Here is a 20,489-nt window from a genome sequence, read left to right as displayed (position 1 = left end):
TAAATATACTACAGTAAATTAACAAAGTGTAGTAAATACTATAATATACTATAGTATTTTTTCATGTGGGATACCTTGATGTTTGTTTTTGTTCCTCATTTTTACACTATTTACTGATAATTGTTTTGGTATATAATCATATCAATATTAAAAAGTAGTAATAAAAAAATTAACAAATAGCCTAATTTTCTGCCATATACAATTTCATAAAATGATAAGACAACAACTTTGTTCTGGGTTCACCTCACTCCAGTCTAAACTAAGTGATTTATACGCTATTTATTTTACTACACATTATGAACATAAATAAGCTGAAAGACTGTGGATAATTAAAAATAACTCTTACACCCACTCTTGCTAAATTGTGTAAGCACACTTGTGTTCTCATTTCAGACGTGTTCAGAGTAAATGATTAAACTGATTCGTTAGTTCAGTGTTGGACAGATCAGTTGTTCTAACCAGTCTTTAAATGATTCGGTTCAAAGGAGTCATTAGGTGGCGAATCGGACATTAGCAGACGCTTTGTGTGCGAATCCCGTCTGTTAGAACATCGCGAAAGATTTGTCAACACACAGAAAACTAGGGGTGCACCGATCCGACTTTTTCAGTCCCGATACCGATACCGATGCCTGGGCTTTGTGTATCTGTCGATACCCGATACCGATCCGATATATTGTTGAATTAATAATAAACTGTATATCTTCCACCTTATACCTTCCTTGAAGATACTGAAGGCACCAGACTTTACTAACTAAACATAACTAAGACAAAATAACAGATGTATGTAAGGTGTTGAATTCTTATTTATTTAAAAAACAATTGTGCATTCAAATCTAAAATAGAATGTAATCTAACTTCTTTAAATAAATAAAATGTAGCAGTGGAAACAAAAAACAGTGTATTGGTCAAACATACAATAGTAATCTGACAGTTACCAAACATTTTTTACACTACAGATAATTGTTTTGGTATATAATCATATCAATATTAAAAAGTAGCATTACAAATTAACAAATAGTCTAATTTTCTACCATATGCAATTTAATAAAAATTTTCAGCTAGCTAATAACAACTTTGTTCTGGTTTCACCTCACTCCAGATTAAATGATTGTAGGCTAGGCCTTTTTATTTTACTACACATTGTCAACAGAAGTAAGATGAAATACTGTTGATAATTAAAAATAATTCTTACTACCCACTCTTGCTAAAGTGGGTAAGCACACTTGTGTTCTCATTTCAGTTGCGTTCTGAGTAAATTAATAAACTGAGTTCATGAGTTCAGTGTTGGACAGATCAGTTGTTCTGGCCAGTCGTTAAAATGATTCGGTTCAAAGGAGTCATTAGGTCACGAATCGGACATTAGCAGACGCGTTGTGTGCGAATCCCGTCTGTTACAACATCGCGAAAGATGTCAACACACAGAAAACACTTCATAACTGGATATAATTTGTCTCCCGCTTATTGAAAGTATGCTTTATGTCAGCTGGTCAGAGAAGAGTCAATGTTTTTTGAGCGCAATTCACACCCAGTGATAATTCAAGGACAAAATTGTCCGAATGTGTCACGTGCAACATGGTTTCGGTCTTCCGAGCTTTTGATTTGGATTAATATGTGAAATATGAGCGAACACTGATTATTTTGAAGACCCAGAGAGCGCGCGCGGGGGAGGAGCTCTCAGATCGGTCTCTCTGTCACTCAGTCACAAGCGCAGCATCTGTTCTACATCACTCGTAAATCACAATAACTCATCAAATTAGGCTTTGGCCGTCAAAAAAATGTTAATGCAGGAAAGACCCTGACTTTGCAGTAATACCCTCGAAACAGCGACGAACTAGTTGGCGTGGCAAGCGTGAAATATCTCCTCCACACAGCCGACTCTCTGGCTCGCTCCCTTCTAACATGCGACACACGTGAAGCTGACGAATGACGTAGGTTCTGCTGCGACGGAAAAAAACACCTGGATCGGCTTGTGGATCTGTTAATTTTTCCGATCCCCGATCCAGCTATTTTGTCAGTATCGCGGCCGATATCCGATCCTAATATCGGATCGGTGCACCCCTACAGAAAACACTTCATAACCGGATAGGATTTGGTTTCCCGTTTATTTAAAGTATGCTTTATGTCAGCTGGTCAGAGAATCAGTCAATGTTTTTTGAGCGCATTTCACACCCAGCGGTAATTAAAGGAAAACATTGTCTGATAGCGCCACGTGCAACATGGATTCGGTCTTCCGGCCTTTTGATTTTTATTAACGTAATATGTGAAATATTAGAAAGCTAAGAATGCTTATTTTGAAGACAGAGAGAGTGCGAGCGGGGGAGGAGCTCTGATCGTTCTCTCTGTCACTCAGTCACAAGCGCATCTATTCTACATCAATCATAAATCACAATAACTCAACAAATAAAGCTTTGGCGGGACAAAAATTCGTTTTGGCAGCCGCCAAAAAATTTTCAATGTAGGAAAAACCCTGTACACAGCGCTGGGATATCCAGTGAGAAAGCTTTTGAATTAGGCACAGAATTAATAACAACGCTACTGCGAGATCTGGAAGCGTTCAGCGCAGAATTCTCTGTAATAAACCACAGATATCAGATCAAACAGCGCTGATGTGGAAACAGCAGAAACCATTGTTGCCTGAACGAATGAACCTTTTCAAGGGCTTCACACTTTTTCCAGCCTTTAAAAACTCTAAATATTATCCATTTTTGTAAAACTGAAAGTTTAATGGTCTAGACCACCACTTTGTGGCAAACGAGCACTTTTTTTCCTAGCCTGACTTTGTCATACTCAATTCTAGTCAGAATATGAGTCTGATACTGCTCCGTTGGGCTGTGATTATGGGGCGTGTTTCAACCGAACCAGGAAAGACCTCAGTTGGATAGACCTACAACCAATCAGAACAACGGAGCGACGCACTTTTGTTAGTTGTCAAATGTTAACAGAACTCAACTGCACACAGTGTTGCCAAGTCCGCGGTTTTCCCATGTCTGCGGGTTGAAGCGACCCAAATTATGTGATATTTAGACCCAGGAATGCGAATTTTAGCAGGCAACCCTTCCAAAAAAAACCTCATACCTCAAATGTTGTGGGCGGGGCTAAGTTCGGCTGGCATGCAGGCTACTTCCCCCCCCCCCCAATATATATTAAATTACCACTATAACCAGTAGGTGGCGGCATAGGAGCACTTATTTGACTTAGACATTTCCACTCCTTAATATATGGAAAAAAGTAGAAAGTCACAAAGTCTCATGAAAAACTAAAACTTTTCTTCGAATTGTGACTGAATTACACAGAAAACAAGTAAAAGGTGCTCCTTTTATAATCCCTGAAGCTGTCAGAATATAGTAGAATATTTAAATTTTCACTATATAAATGTATAAATAGGTTTTTGCACATTACTGTTGTTAATAAAAGTTAATTTTATCTGCATATCAATTAAAGCTCAGTGCTTCCCTGTTAAATTTCCAATAAACAAACATGTAATATTATTAGTAACTGCACTTATTAACAAAAACAGCGCACAACAATAGTAATTTTATGATTAAATTAACTTTATGATACATTTTTCACTAGCGCCACCAAATCAGGTGCTGTAGCCAAATGTTAGTCTGGAGCCCTGTATTAAATAACACAATATTGCCTGTTTTTGCTCTATATTTTACCAACGGAAATAGTTCCAAACAAAGCCACAGGACTGTTTTGAGTCTCTGAGCAACACACAGACATGTTTCGTGAACGAATCTCTTGAATGAATGATTCAATGACTCATTAAGTCAGTGGCTGCGTCTGAAATCGCATACTCCTTAGAGTAGGCACTTATTTTTGAATAATTACTTCATGACCACTAAAAAAAAAAGTATGTTCTTCTAGTATGAATGTGTGTACTTAGTATGAATGTAATCCAGATGTACTACATTCGCCAGGCTGTCATTATCTTGAGACCTACCAGTGTCAGTTACATTGCTTCACTGCTATTCACAAATCCTCTCCCATGGCCTCATGGGATAGTAAAGTGTCCATCGTAGGCACAATTCACAATCTCGCCAGAAGTAGTAGGTCAGTTTTTGAAAAATTATATTTTATTCATATGTTATGTCCTCATATGTGGACACCGGGACTCAGTTGTTTAAAAAATAAAATGACACGAAATAGACAAAAGCAAATAGGATTTTTTTTTTTCATTCACCAATCAATTTGTTTAAAGATGATTCTCCAACTACTGTATGTTATTAAAAGATGTAACGGAATAAATTCATATAATTTTACTTTATGCAATATATGTGGGTAAAATGGCCATACATGGGTTTTCCCATTCAATGCAATGTATCTATACACTGTGTCTAATATGCATATTAATGTGTTCTTGGAGCAACAAGTAATGAAATAGTGTAATAATGGGAGAAATAGTTGGCAACATTTTCATAATAATATCTAATATTTTATAGGAATATTGATATGTAATTTATTTCCCTATTCACTTGTTGTGTCTCCCAAAATGCCTGATAAACATGATTTAAATCCTGGTGTCCTCTACAGTGGACATGTATGAAATCATGCCCTGTTTTGTAACAGAAAGTCATATTTTGATTAGAAACCCCATAACATTTTCCTGAGATGTTGATTTATAACAAACGATTTGAAAATTAGTCAGATTTAAATGATAATTACAAAATATTGATCATTCAGTCATTTTTAAAGACCAAGGAGTTGTTGTTGTCCTGGTGAAACCTCAAAACACATAGTATCTCTGAAAAGCCCTGAATGTGCTCTTTACAGGACATCCAGACTTAAAACTGTGACATGTACGGTGTCAGAGAAATTCACTAAAATAATATAATGTCCTCGTGCGTGGACAGTGGCACCCAGGAGGTCAAAGTATCTTTTCATCCCTCACAGCCTTGCTAAAAATCAAAGATGGCGCTGCTGTGAACAAGGTCTATGTCATTGAACAATTCATTGACTAGCTCCTCCTCAGAAACACAGCTTAGTACGTCGTAAACACGACTTGTTTCCCAGTGGACTATTCAAAACCTGTTCATGCTGAAACTGCATAAATCCAGACATTTAAATATTGTTGGGATTGTGTGTTCAACAGTCCATCTGGAGTAATCAGGAACGGTTGTTCTGACATCATCAGCCATGTGTTCGTGAATTTTAAAGCTCAGAACATTTGTGATTCATTTCCACTGAGTCAGAAGTAAATTATCAAGTAAACAACAACAAAAATCACCTGATTATTCCAGTAATGATGAGAGACAGCACTACAGCAAATTGCAATTCATTCCCCAAACAGCAGAAATTATCACATTGAGACATGCCGTTTGACCTTCCAGCACTAATAGATCAGATAAATGTGTGTGTGTGTGTGTGTGAGAGAGAGAGAGACACAGTGAGACGTGGCTGTTGACTGGTTTGAACAGTCAATGGTTTGAAAAACATATCAGGTTACCCCGACAACCGAATCCCTGCACACAAGCCGAGAGATATAATTAGCAAAGCTAACGGTCGAGCCAATCAAGACACAATAGTGGAACATCACAACACTTACACACACTCCAGATGCCCTGTGTGAATAATCAAACAAACACTCACATGGAAAACATCTAAAGTCAAGCATCTCCGTCTGATAATCTCCTGCAAATATTAGGTTTCCTGTGATTAATTGAACAGCAACAGCAACTAGGGATGGGTATCGTTAAGGTTTTAACAGTATTACTACTCTTACCGATACTGCTTTTCGATCCGGTACTTTAACAGTATTCTTATCGGTTCTTTTTGCCATATATTTTTTTTTAATTAAGAACTTAACACTGCTTTATAATCTGAAAAGTAAAATATCTATAGCAAAAGAACAGCAGTGTTTGAACAAAACAAATATAAAACTTCTATTTGTAAATGGACCAGTGCGCGTTTTATTTGCATAAGATACAATATAAGAACAAAGAAACAAAGTGCAAACAAATGTTAAATAAATACACAATAAAACAAAGACACAAACTAACAAAATCAACAGTGCTTTCATTTCAGGAAGGTCTACTAACATTAAGTAATACGACCTACAAAGAAATCTAATAAAGTAATGAAATGTAATATAACGCTCCATAGTTTTCACTCTATAATTGATAGATTAATGCTTATTAAAGCTAAAGTTATTCATTCAAGAGCTGTGAATATTTTCTCTTTGCCTTTTGTTTGATCACATTAATGGCCCAATCTTCATCAGGTTTATTAGACCGAATGCAGATCTAATAATATTCTCCAAACTATTTACACCCATTTAAGACATAAACTGTGTTTAAGTGACTACTCTCCAATCCGGTCATTTTGACAGTCTATTTGTTGTGTATTTGATGGTTTAGACACGCACACAAAGCCTAAAGTATAATGTGCAAGTCAGTCTGTTTCGCAGCGCGCGCGCACACACACACACACACAAGCTGCCTTGAAGTTGGAAACAGCGTCTCTTCCGTGGATTATTGTGCATTTAATAGCTCTTTCTATTATCAAACACGTCACGCAATTTAGCAACAGTAGATACTGCCTTTTACAATAATCCCTTTTGACGTTAAAGGGATAGTTCACCCAAAAACGGAATTTTTATGTTTATCTGCTTACCCCCAGGGCATCCAAGATGTAGATGTCTTTGTTTTACAGTAGAACACAAATTAAGATTTTTAACTCCAACCGTTGCAGTGTGATATAGTCGTATGATGCATGTGCATTATGACGTATAATGATATTTTAGCGTATGAGAGCAATGAGAGCAAACACATAGACATACGAATCCTTATTAAACCATGCGGCTCGTGCGACACATTGATGTCTTAAGACACGAAACTATCTGTTTCTGCGAGAAACCCAACAGTATTTATGTAATTTTTTTTACCTCTTATCAGACGAATGTCATCTAGTATTCCCAGCGCCATAACTTCCGGCGAATAAGGTCAAAATACTGGCGTGATCAAAGATATATATACGTAGATGCCTCATTCGACCGATCCGCGCAGGCACTAATGAGGAGTCTATGTATATATATCTATGATCGCGCCGGTATTTTGCATGTATTTTGACCTTATTCGCTGGAAGTGATGGTGCGGGGACGGCTGATGCAGAGCCATAGAAAAAAATTAAATACATTTTTAAATATGGATATTTTTCTTACACAAACGCATCGATTCGCTTCAGTAGGTCTTTATTAACACCCTGGAGCCGCGTGGAGCATGTTATTTGACGGACAGATAAATTGTTTATGGACTTCAAAAACAGAGCAACTATTACTGATATTATAATGCTTGGATTAGCCAGAACATTTTTTATATAACTCAGATTTTATTCGTCTGAAAGAAGAATGTCATATACACCTAGGATGACTTGAGGGTGAGTAAATCATGGGCTAATTTTCATTTTTGGGTGTTTAGGTTTAGGGAGAAATGACAGCACTGTGAAGGGAAGGAAGTTGTCTAACGTCTATATACCAATTATGAATAGTAAGTGTATTTTCTTAATTTCTCCAGTACTGACTGCAGAACCGATAGTGTCTGAGTTTATCGATACAGCTGCCTTTAATAAATTAGCACCGGGGCTCATTTAATACCGGGTTTCCCATCCCTAACAGCAACACTACACTTATTGAGACCTGATAACAAACAAACCACAAATCACTCAGAGTTATTTTTTGTGCATAACTGACTTTCAGATTTTCCTGCATAATGACCTGCTCTTCTCTGCAGATGGTTACGCCTGACCATCACACCGCCCAGAACAATACACAATAAACACATACAACGACCTCTGTGTGCGTCTGCTGTGCACCAACGAGACTGAGAGAGAATAACCGTGGAAGAATGAGCGAGACAGTGACGTCCTGATACAGGAGCTATTGCACATCTTCCAAAAAGAGCCAGAAATGTATTTTTAACCATCTGACAGCGGGTTCCAACAATCAGCACATAAAAGCATCTGCTGTCCGCAGCTCATCAGAAAACAAGAGCCAAAAATGATCACCAGAAATTAAAGTAGACTAGAGTATGGGAATTTTTGGGACCTTTTAGTGTTTTTAGTGCAATATTAAGCCCGGGACACACTGCATGATTTTCGGCTGTCCCTGTGATCATGGCTTCTAATCATGATCCTATGTCGTTCTGTAAGAAAGGTTTAAAGACGGCCTTTTTCACAAAATGTTGCGATCAAAGATTAATAAGGTAATTTTCTGGCAGTGTCAGAAGTTCAGCATGATCACTGCATAGTGTGTTTGCAGCTACAGCCTACGTCTAACCAGCCAGTAAAAATGCAAACATGAAATCAATGTGACATGGCACTAAAACTTAAAGGATTATTTCACCCCAAAATGAACATTTCCTGATAATTTACTCACCCCAATGCCATCCAAGATGTTCATGTCTTTCTTTCTTCAGTCGAAGAGAAAAAGAAATTTCAGGGTTTTTCATCATATAATGGTTTTCAATTGCAACCAAAATGCTGAAGGTCCAAATCAATGCAGTTTCAAAGGAAGGGCTCCAGAGGCTCTGCACGATCACAGATGAAGAATAGGGTCTTATCTAGCCAAACCATCGGCCATTTTCAAAAAATAAATAAAATGAATATACTTTTTAACCTAAAGAGTTCATCTTGTGCAGCTCTGCGAGGTGCTAAGGATAACGTAATCACGTCGGAACGGTCACGCTAGACGTAGGCAGAAGTACCGCCCCCGTGTTTAAGACTAATAAAAACGCCCTTTACCAAAAACATTCAATTATCAACGTCAAAATTAGGGATATATCGTTGTTTTACCTTTTTTTTGGTAAAGGGCGTTTGTATTAGTCTTCACACGAGCGCTTGGAAACACGGGGGCGGTACTTCTGCCTACGTCTAGCGTGACCTTTACGACGTGATTACGTCATCCTTAGCACCTCGCAGAACTGCACAAGATGAGCAATTTAGGTTAAAAGGTATATTCATTTTAATATTTTTTTTTTTAAATGACCGATGGTTTCGCTAGATAAGAGCCCATCGAAGCACTTTGAAACCGCATTGATTTGGACCTTCAGCATTTTGGTTGCAACGGAAAACCATTATATGATGAACAATCCTGGAATGTTTTCTTCAAAATACCTAATTTCTTTTCGACTGAAGAAAGAAAGACATGAACATCATGAAATGGGGGTGAGTAAATTATCAGGAAATTTTCACTTTGGGGTGAACTAATCCTTTAAAACTGTCTTTTTGTTTACCACTAGTGCACACTGATTAGGGCTGCGCAATATATCGAAATTATCGAAATATCACAAATGTTCATATCGCAAAATGCATATCGCAATGGCATGCAATATCTGAATGATTTTAATAGGCTACTTCAACATTGTGAAAAGTGTATGTTTTAGGTTGACGCATTTAGCAGAGAATAGACTGAGCACACGACTGTTACTTATGTGACTTGCTTGACGTTAAAAAGAGTTATTAAATGCAATAACTTGCGAAAAACAACTCCTTGCAGTCTCGCGCTGTCTGACACACACACACCGAAACGTGCGCACAAGCAGTTCTTTTTTTCGTGTCTTGTTACACACTCGAACTGTCAAATACACACACAGTTATGTCTTTATGAGTAATCATGTAAACAGAGTCGGTTATGCTTTTAATGAAGGATATCAGTTGGAGAAAGAAATAGATTTTACACACTTTAAACAATATCGTTTCGCATATCGAATATCGCATTATTTAACAAGGATATCGCATATCGCATTTTTCTTCAATATCACACAGCCCTTACACTGATTACGCTTTGTTCTTCGATAGAAACTTGCATCGTAGCCTACAAGTAAATAGGGTTCATCATCGTACAGTCTACATACATGTCGACTTGTACCCAAGTTTATTAGATTTATGTCGCACAGTGTGATTTGTAATGATCTTACAGGATTGCTAAAATCGTGCAGTGTAGAAAAAAAACTCTACCTGAAGAACCTTGGATCTAATAAACTTGGGTATGACATGTACAGTATGTAGACTGTACGATGAGGACATCTATTAAATCATAGGCTACGATGCATGTTAGTATAGAAGAATAAAACATCAGAATAAAACATCAGCATGAGCTAGTGGTAAACAAATAGAGCGAGAAGAATCGCACTTTGGTAATTGTGTTTTTTACGTGCAGAGAATATGGACACGGTCATGAGGGAAAAGAGGTCAACTTGGCATCTCAATTTTGCAAATGGAACTTGAAGAAATAGTTTTAAGTTTTAGCGCTATGTCACGTTGATCAATACACCAATTCATGTTGCATTTTTATTGGCTAGTCAGTACAGACGTCGGTCGTAGCAGCAAACACACTTTGAGGCTATCTTTGGTCGCAAGACCGTGACAACGGCCATCTTTGAATCTCTCTCACTGTACGACGAAATCGCCACGATTGGTCATCTTTAGTCTAGGACAGCCCAAAATCATACAATGTGTAGTGGGCAATAGTTGTAAAGGAACTTGACAGCTCATATAACACGCATATCATTTTAAAACATACGTGCAATAACTGTGTGTGTGTGTGTGTGCGTGTATATATGCACACAGCATGAGGAGTGAAAGATGATTTGATTTTGTTTATATACATATAATGGTACTTATTTAGATTTTAGTGTGGTTTGATTCTGTGTACTGATTTCTTATGGTACTATTGTCTGTATTTATTGCACATATTTATTGTTTTTTAGTCCTTGTGAAAGGTGCCATCCAATTAAATTGTCTACAAATACATGTGGTACTGTAGTTTCCTAAAGGAACTGTATGTTTTTTTATTCATTGCCATGTATTGTGGTAAAATTTACACTTAAGCTGACCTTGACATATTAAATGGAAGCATTAACCATAAGCGTGTTAACAAAAATAATGTTATATTTCTGCTGTTTTAAACCCTCCCAAATATCCAGCCCCAAAGACTTCCACTGTAAATGCAGTACTGTACACAAACTGAAGAAGAATGAGTCGAAATTATTTTCAGCAGCAAACACCACGCATGTTAACGGGATCAAAAGCTATAACAATTATGAGTGTATGAATCACGAGCAGGACAAAGCGTTTGTTTTGGGGCTGGCAGTGGCTGTCCAGGATAAAGATGAGACAGACCCTCCACCAGGCAGAGATGAGACAGACGAGACACCACCCTCTTTCCTCTCCTCACCCTAGATGGGTCGATACGGCTCTTTTCTCTAATCTAATCTAATGATGAACACGAGTTTCACGTGTGTAACCTGATCATCTGAGATCAGCTGCATTACAATCACATACAGAAACAATCAAGCTCAGATATAGACAGAGGCATCACATGGAGCAACAAGAGTTGTCAAAAATATGAAGCAAATTTAGAAGGAACAACTAATCATCAAATGTTTTACATTGATGCTGACAGACATTACATGGGTGAATCTCATGACACCTGTCAAGATGTCCCGGTCATATTTCAGCACAAAATCAAAAAGAAATGAATGAGAAATGTTATTACGCTGCTTAAAGAACATTAAGTATATAATTTTGAGCAATGGAGCATAGTTTTCATGACAATTAAGCACATTAAACCCCACATTCTCTTTAATAAATCCAATTCGCATTACTGTAATGGGAAATAATTTATTTATGTATTATGGAAGTACTGCTTTTTATTTAAAATGGTTTAAAAAAAATACAGTTGAATTACAAGTAGTGAGAAACTAATGAGTATCAAACCTGAGTACTTTAAAAATTACAAACAAATAAATAACAAAAATCATACATTTAAATGCAAAAAAATAATAAAATGTGTTGTTTTTATTCACCTATATTCTATATAAATAAGCCCCAATGATTATTATTTCTTGTCAAACAACATGAGAAAATGAACATTAAATAAATTAGTAAAAAAATATAAGCTGCTGACAGAATGATAATAAACGTATGTTATTTATTTTACCTTCTCCACGTTTTCCACAGTGAAGTCTGCGGCTGTGTCCGGTTCCATCGCTGTGTTTACTATAACACACACCTCCTCTCGCTCTCTTCAACACAATCTATAATCTTATGTCTTATAAGAATCCTGCTGATTAATGAAAGTATAATAATAACGCTGATTTATCTCACTGGGTGAATTTGATTCGGCCCGGCGCGCGATCAGGCCGGTGCGCGCGAGCTCATGTCTCTCATTCTCATATTTCACTCATGATAAATCTCACTCATATCTCAGATGACCGATAAATATGACCATATGTCACTTCTATGTGCCCGCTGGTGTCTGTGCGGTCCGGTCCCGGTGATCCAGTGTGCGTGTGTCCTCACTCTACCGTTCTTGTCGGTCTGACTGAACCGATGAATCGATGATTCGACACACGCTGCGCGTGCCCAACCCTCTGCCTTCATTAAAACAACAACAACAACACTATTCCAAGCTTAAATATATTTCAAAAATATTCCATTGTTTATTTTTTGTATGAGTATTTAAAAGTATGCTGGTTCCATATAACAATGGATCATTTGAGTCTGACATGGCGTTCGTTTTTATTCAGGCTAAATTTGAATGGCTCTCTAAACGGTCCTTCACCCTGCATTATGGGTAATGTAGTTTTTAAAGACTGATGTTCATACGCGGTGTCACAGCGACTCTTTGTGGTACGTTTGAAGTTTTCTCTCGGTTTCTGTTAGAGTGCAATAGATGGAGCTCTCGCTCCATTATATACATTTACTCCATACATTTATTTTATGTTTGCATATAAATAAACAAAATATAGCAATTACTATATACCAATACTAATTTCCCATTCTGGGTTTTTGATTTTTTTTTTGTGTAAGACGAAACAATTGTGTGTATTATTTATAAGTGTATTATTTATATTTTTTGTTATTTGATAATTTATTTTGTATTGTAACACACAGCATTGATTAGGAAAAAGTTTAATAATAATGATAAGAATATTTTGTTAAGTTTAGCGCTTCATATATTTAAAAGGGGGGGGGGGGGTTAAGGGTCTAAAATCCAGTGGGGGATTAAAGTGGTCTAATAATTCATCACTTTAATCACATCTGTGCCCCAAAACCGCCCTAAAACCATTAAAAAGCTAACTATCTTACGCTCGTTTTATTGTTATTATTTTAAATTTGAAGAACACAAATGTTTTGTAGAAGCAGTTGGAGCATTGGCATCGTCTGAGCTCTATTATATAATCTCGTGTTTTGTTGTTGTAAAGGATAAACTTTAATTTTCAGAGATAAGTCTTTTAATTCAAGTAAATTTAGTTTTTTCTTTCTTTCTAAAAATGTAATAATGTGCAGAGAGACATAATTCATTAGAATGCATTAAAAACGTGGATATTATGCCACGATATTCTTGGAGCATCTTGAAATAACAACGCAAAAGTTGTTCTAGGTCTTGAGACCAGACTCTCCATTCAGCCGCGGCCCCTCGTGCGCGCGCGTCCCCGCGACCGCGCTCCGCCCACCGCTCGGGCTCGAGCGAGCAGCGGATCATCACTTCAGATCTGGGGTCTGCTGTAAATGAACTGTTCTAGACACATCTGATCATCTGACTGGATTCTGTCACGCTGTGTAGGAAACTAAGAAAAACACTTCAACATCTGAATTCATCCCTGTCCGCTTTCAGCGCCTGTCCCAGAGGCGTTTGCGACTTTTGTTTCTGTTTTTACGTCTGAAGAAGGAAAGAACGGAAGAAGAACTCGATTAGTTTAGGTTAAAATTAGTTTTTTTTTAATCTTTTGCCATATGAAGGATATGGGCAGATGTGGACATTTTGCGTTTTGCGCGATGGTGCTCTTCTACTGTTCTTTGATTACAGGTAAAAAAATCTATCTATCTATCTATCTATCTATCTATCTATCTATCTATCTATCTATCTATCTATCTATCTATCTATCTATCTATCTATCTATCTATCTATCTATCTATCTATCTATCTATCTATCTATCTATCTATCTATCTATCTATCTATCTATAAATAATTATAGTAACATTAGTAATAGTGAAATGTATATTCTGCTGCCACGCGTATCCTGTGCAGTCAAACTATGGTAACGTCTCAAACCCTAGATCTGCCTACCTAGACACTGCTGAATGTCCTTAAGACACTCAAACATGTCTTCTCGTTAGGGAGCTCACTGTGTTTTGAGGCACAGTCTTGTATCTTGCGGTGAAGAGACTCATCCAGAACTCTAATTACAGCCTGACACTGGACAGAAAGACTAACTTCATATGAGCAACACAAACATAAGCTGGTGCTTTAAATTATAACATTTAAATATGATATTTTATATGGCATTAGTTAGCGTTTGCTGTCTATTCAGGTATGTGTACATTTGACTGTAAAATATCACATGGTCATCAGCTTTGTGAATACGCACTCAAATTGAATTGTGAATATTACATTATAAAACACACACAACACACACGTTTTCATGTTTTATGGGGACTTTCCATAGAAATAATGATTGTTGAACTGTACAAACTGTACATTCTATCCCCCTACACTACCCCGACCCCTAAACCGTTTCACACAAAACTACAGGCATTTTTACATGTTCAAAAAACATAATTTATTGTGATTTATATTTTCCTCATGGGGACCAAAAAATCTCCTCACAAGGACAAGGATTTGAGATATTGCCATCTTTGTGGGGACATTTTGTCCCAATAATGTAGGGTTTACCTGAACCCACACACACGCGCACACGCACGCGCACACACACACACACACACACACACACACACACACACACACACACACACACACACACACACACGCTGGTGCAACAGCATTATTAGGACTCTCCATAGGCGTAATGATTTTTATACTGTACATACCATATTTTCTATCCCCCTACACTGCCCCTGCCCCTAAACCTACCTATCACAGGAGACATTCTGCATTTTTACATTTTTAATAAACCATTGTTTAGTATGTTTTTAAAGCTATTAGATTTACGGGGACAAATGAAATGTCCTCATAAACCACTTTTATGTTGTAATACCAGTGTAATACCCATGTCATTATACAAATTTGTGTCCTCATAAATCACATAAACAAGCACACACACACACACACACACACACACACACACACACACACACACACACACACACACACACACACACACACACACACACACACACACACACACACACACACACACACACACACACACACACACACACACGCTGTGTTTTCATGTTTTATGGGGACTTTCCATAGACAAAATGGTTTTTATACTGTTCAAACTGTACATTCTCTCCCCTTACACTAACCCGACCCCTAAACCTACCCATCACACACAACTACAGACATTTTTACATTTTAAAAACAAATAATTCTGTATGATTTATAAGCTTGTTATCTCATGGGGACTCAATTTATGTCCCTGCAGTGACTCGAGTCCCCATGAGTCTGTGCATTCAGGTTGAAGTCCCCACCGGGATAGAAAAACATGTACACACACACACACACACACACACACACACACACACACACACACACACACACACACACACACACACGTTGTGTTTTCACGTTTTATAGGGGACTTTCCATAAACATAATGATTTTTATACTGTTCAAACTATATATTATATCCCATTATCCTAAACCTACCCATCACACAAAACAAAACAACATTTAGTATGATTTATAAGCTGTTTTCCTCATGGGGACCAACAAATATCCTCACAAGAACAAGGATTTCAGATATTGCCATTTTTGTGGGGACATTTCGTCCCAATAATGTAGGGTTTACCTGAACTACACACACACACACACACACACACACACACACACACACACACACACACACACACACACACACACACACACACACACACACACACACACACACACACACACAATTAGCTCATAAGAGGGCGTGCAAATGATCTCTCTCTCCCAGTACTGGCACAGAGAGCATCATGGGAAGGCTGTTAAACCACACATACTGCCTCTCAATCCCAGAATGATTTCATTTATAGCCAGTGTTTGTAATTAAGAGTCATGCAGCGGTGTATTTTTACCATATTTAAATCCGATTGTATTGCAGAAGGCCTGTTTTTGTAAAGCTAAGCTCTTCTCACAGAACGGCCTGTAAAGTTCTCTGAGGATGACTGAGTGAGAGTGAGATTGCTCAGGACAGGCTGCTGAACAATCGCGGTGTATTTTTAGAGCGTTTCTGTTGCTTGTCCTCTTTGCATTCTGACGTCCTGTTCCTCTCACTTTCATCTGGGAACTATTTTAACTTTGAAAAACCCGGTTTACTTTCATCCCTGGTCTTTTTTTGCCCAATCCATTTGTGCACTGTATTTCTATCTTTAAAATGCAATAACACTTTCTTTTTTTTTTTAGTTGGCGTCACATAATTGCATGATATAAAGTCGCAAGAAATAAAGTCATGCGCTTGCGAGAAAAAAAAGGCAGAATTGTGAGATAAAAAGTCACAATTATCTTTTTTATTTTTTTATTCAGTTGCAGAAACAAGCTTCCATACTATGGGGATACTTGAAATTGTGGCAAACACCACTAATATTCACCCAGTATGTCATCATCTGTTTCTCACTTCTCTTTCATGTTTCTCACATCTACTCGTAGGTTTTCTCACCTCTCATATCTGCCAATCTCATGTTTACAGGAGCTTTTTGTTTGACATGGAACTGTGTCTGTAGAGCTCCTCATAACTGAAGGTAGTTTAAAGCAAAGAACACACCAAACCAACGCCGACCAACTAGTGGCAACGAAAGCACTGCTGAGTTGGCTCACGTCGGCAGCGCCTGGGTCCAAAGTTGCCCTGACACACCAAGCAGACGCTTGACATCCGACATCCATTTTTTTTTTCACTAGCAGAACAGCCAATCAGAACGATCAGATGGCCCGACTGACGACAAGCATCGATTCAACATATCGAATCGGCTGAAAAATAGCCGACAAGGACCAACATCAGCCGACGGTTTGGAACACACAGAGAAAACTTAAAGGGATAGTTCACCCAAAAATGCAATTCTGTCATCATTTACTCACCCTCATGTCATCCTAGGTGTATATGACATTCTTCTTTCAGACGAATAAAATCTGAGTTATATTACACAAGTCCAGGCTAATCCAAGCATTAGAATTGGATTTATAGTTGCTCTGTTTTTGAAGTCCATAAAAAGTGCATCTGTCCGTCAAATAACTGCTCCACGCGGCTCTGGGGTGTTAATAAAGGCCTTCTGAAGCGAATCAATGTGTTGTGTAAGAAAAATTATTTAAAACTTTATCAAGTAAACTTTCGACCGACCGCCTTCCCTGTTCAATTTATGGAAAAATTGTTGAAAGTTCCCCTGCCGATCGAAAGACTAGCGCGACCAGGTCCGCTCGTCATGACGTCACGTACACATCTTGAGTTTCACTTTCAACATTCAACACTTTTCCACAGAAGACGGTCGGTCGAAAGTTTACTTGATAAAGTTATAAATGTGAATATTTTTCTTACACAAACGCATCGATTCGCTTCAGAAGGCCTTTATTGACACTAGTGTTGTTTTCGTCAACGAAAAGTATGACTAAATATCTTCGTCAACGAACCTTTATAACGTGACGAAAACGAGACGAGACGCAACGTAAATGCTGGTCATGTGACGATGACGATTAAAAACGAGACTAAATGTGGTTCACAAAATAAAAACTATGCTAAAATGTCTCTTCATTTTCGTTGACGAAAATGAGACGAGACGAAAAGTCGTGTTTTTATTTTGCAGTATTTCTGTGCGTCTCAATCAGGGGCTGCATCAGGTCTCACTGCGCAGACGCAGGCCACATCACTCTCTTCAAATCCCTCTCGCGCGGCGTCTCCGGTGAGTGAACGGGTCCGATGGCCGGCCAGTTGGGGTTCGTAAGCCCTATTCGGACGGTAATTGTTTGTCCTGCGGTCGTAAGGTGTCTTCATTATTTACAGGAGCTAGTCAGTGATTTTATTGTCGTCTTAATGCAGAATATCAGTGTTTTTCTCCCACCACCCGTGTAAAAATCTCCGGCCGAATTACCTAACTGAATTACTGTTTGACAAACACCAAGGTCGTGTGGTGCCGTCTGAATCCACATCTCTGAGTTTTCAATCACTTCAGAATTCACGGTTTATATCCTTTTTGGCCACTGCAGAGCACCGTGCGGTTGTGCTTCGCTGTTATTTTGATGCATTTTAAAGATCTAGACTTGTATTACTGAAATATTGGCAAGTATTTACAAGAGCAAGATATTTCATCACCGCTCAAACAAAGAAAGAAAGAAAAGCACGTAAACATTTGAAATGTGCCGTTATAACGGCAGCAATTATATATGTTAAAATAACCGCAGCATTATGAATACCTCATAAGCGAATAAGAGGCTATATTCACTTATTTCCACTAATTTCCATGTGGAATAAAATTGCATCCTTTATTTTGAGATAAAATACAAGACAGAAAAACATTTTAACTATAATGTGGGTCTAATTTTAAACATAAATAATTAAATAATAATTTGGATATTATTTTCCTATTAAATTAAATATGCATTTATTCTTATTAAGACATTTGGAAAAACTTTTATTACATTAAAGTGGAAAATAAAACGGGTGTTGTGGAAATAGATGGGGAGAAATGTGGCCACAAAAATCACAGGAAAAAACACCACAAACCTTAAGAGACATCTTAATGTTTTTATTTATTTTATTTAAATGTATGTGTGTGTACTTGTTTAGTTGGTAAAATAAATATGTTGTAACTTCAAATCAGAGCGTCTTCCGTGTCTGGAATGGATGTATTCTTGAGTCTATAAGGTAACAATAATATAATAAGATAACCTTGTTTGAAATGGGTTTGGCTAAAAGAAGATTTTGGTTTTGTCTATAATACGTACTTATACTATATTGACTGGGTTAAATAGAATTGCATTACTAAAAAGAGACTAAAATACAATTTTCATTGACTAAAACTTGACTAAAATGTCATTAGTTTTGGTCGACTAAAACTAGACGAAAATAGTCATAGATAATTCTGACTAAAATAAGACTAAAATGCTCAGACTTTTAGTCGACTAAAACTTGACTAGACTAAAAAGAGTATGACTATGACTAAAACTAATAAAAACTAAAATGACTGCTTGACACAAAGACTAGACTAAAACTAAAATGAAAACAGGCCGCCAAAAACAACACTAATTGACACCCCAGAGCCGCGTGGAGCAGTTATTTGACAGACAGATGCACTTTTATGGACTTCAAAAACAGAGCAACTATGAATCATTGTTCTAATGCTTGGATTAGCCTGGACTTTAGTAATATAACTCAGATTTTATTTGTCTGAAAGAAGAATGTCATTTACACCTAGGATGACTTGAGGTAAATTATGGGCTAATTTTCATTTTTGGGTGAACTATCCCTTTAAGTCTGGAACACACCAAGCCGACAGTCGGCCGTCGGGCAGTTTTCGTTCGTCGGCCAACTAAGTTTTCTCTGTTTGTTCCACACCGTCATTTGACATTGATCCTTGTCTGCTATTTTTTCAACCGATTAGTTGTTGAATCGGCGCTTGTTGGTCAGTCGGGCCATCTAATCGTTCTGATTGGCTGTTCTGCTAGCGAAACAAAAAACTGAAGTGATCGTCTGTGGTGAGCGAGATAATGGCCCTGTCCCAAATGGCACACTTCATGTGCACTTTCGGTCTTGTGGACTTACAATGGCCGCTGCGTGCGCGTGTCCGTTAAAGGAACACTCCACCGTTTTTAGAAAATGTGGCTTATTCAACTTCTTTCCTACATTTAGATATGTGGGCAAATGCATTTTTGTCTCAATGCATGCATTGTTTTAGTTTGGGAGGGTCGCCACTAGCTTAGCTTAGCATAATGAATGGAATCCTATGTTTCCAGGTAGCATGTCCCAACTAAAAGTGATCAAAAAAAAAAAAAAACCCACCTAATTACTTCATGTGGCCTGCGTATTCACAATGAGTACAAATAGCGATGCAGATTAAGACTATGCGATTTCCTAGGTAGATGTTGACTTGGGACTATATTACGGGGAAGCACAGGCGAAGCACTGCTACTTGGGCGCAGAGATACACACAACACATGAATCCCACAACTTCCTAGTAGCTGTGCAAAGTGAAATCTGAATCACTTTGTTGAAATATTTTGTCCCGTTGCTTTTGGCTCTCTATGGGCTCAACGCAGAAGTATAAATTGGGCGTTACCCTCGATTTCCGGTTTTATTTTGTAGAAACCATGGAAACACCAAAGATGCTTTAATATATGATGTGTTTTATTAGACAGGTGAGCAACTGTTTGGATACATTCATCGACAGAAAACTCAACACAGTTTGTCTTATTGTTAAATCTGGTTTTCTTGATTTACCGCGAGTACCATGTTTTACCATGCCTAATATCGATCTAGCTCACTGCAGTGTGAACAAGTGTCTCATATAAAGTGGCCATTTCCATAACACCAAAAAGGAGGACACTTTGCGG

The 20,489-nt window shown here is 37.7% G+C and overlaps 2 protein-coding genes across 2 annotated transcripts in view; one reads left to right on the top strand and one right to left on the bottom strand.

Annotated features, from left to right (window-relative positions):
- The window catches only part of ipo13b (importin 13b), a 67,114-nt gene extending 54,815 nt beyond the window's left edge, over positions 1-12,299 (bottom strand). The window contains exon 1 of the mRNA XM_079831623.1: positions 11,939-12,299. Coding sequence (XP_079687749.1) covers positions 11,939-11,986 — 48 coding nt within the window. The 5' untranslated portion in view covers positions 11,987-12,299. The remainder of the gene's footprint in view (positions 1-11,938) is intronic.
- Positions 12,300-13,458: 1,159 nt separating this feature from the next.
- Positions 13,459-20,489, top strand: part of LOC307134913 (uncharacterized protein) — a 28,679-nt gene continuing 21,648 nt past the window's right edge. The window contains exon 1 of the mRNA XM_079831001.1: positions 13,459-13,810. Coding sequence (XP_079687127.1) covers positions 13,738-13,810 — 73 coding nt within the window. The 5' untranslated portion in view covers positions 13,459-13,737. The remainder of the gene's footprint in view (positions 13,811-20,489) is intronic.

This window comes from Gobio gobio (assembly GCF_949357685.1).
Source record: "Gobio gobio genome assembly, chromosome: 12".
In the NCBI taxonomy this organism is placed as follows: domain Eukaryota; kingdom Metazoa; phylum Chordata; class Actinopteri; order Cypriniformes; family Gobionidae; genus Gobio; species Gobio gobio.
Note: the sequence above shows the minus strand (reverse complement) of the source record. Positions and strands in the feature narration are given on the sequence as shown.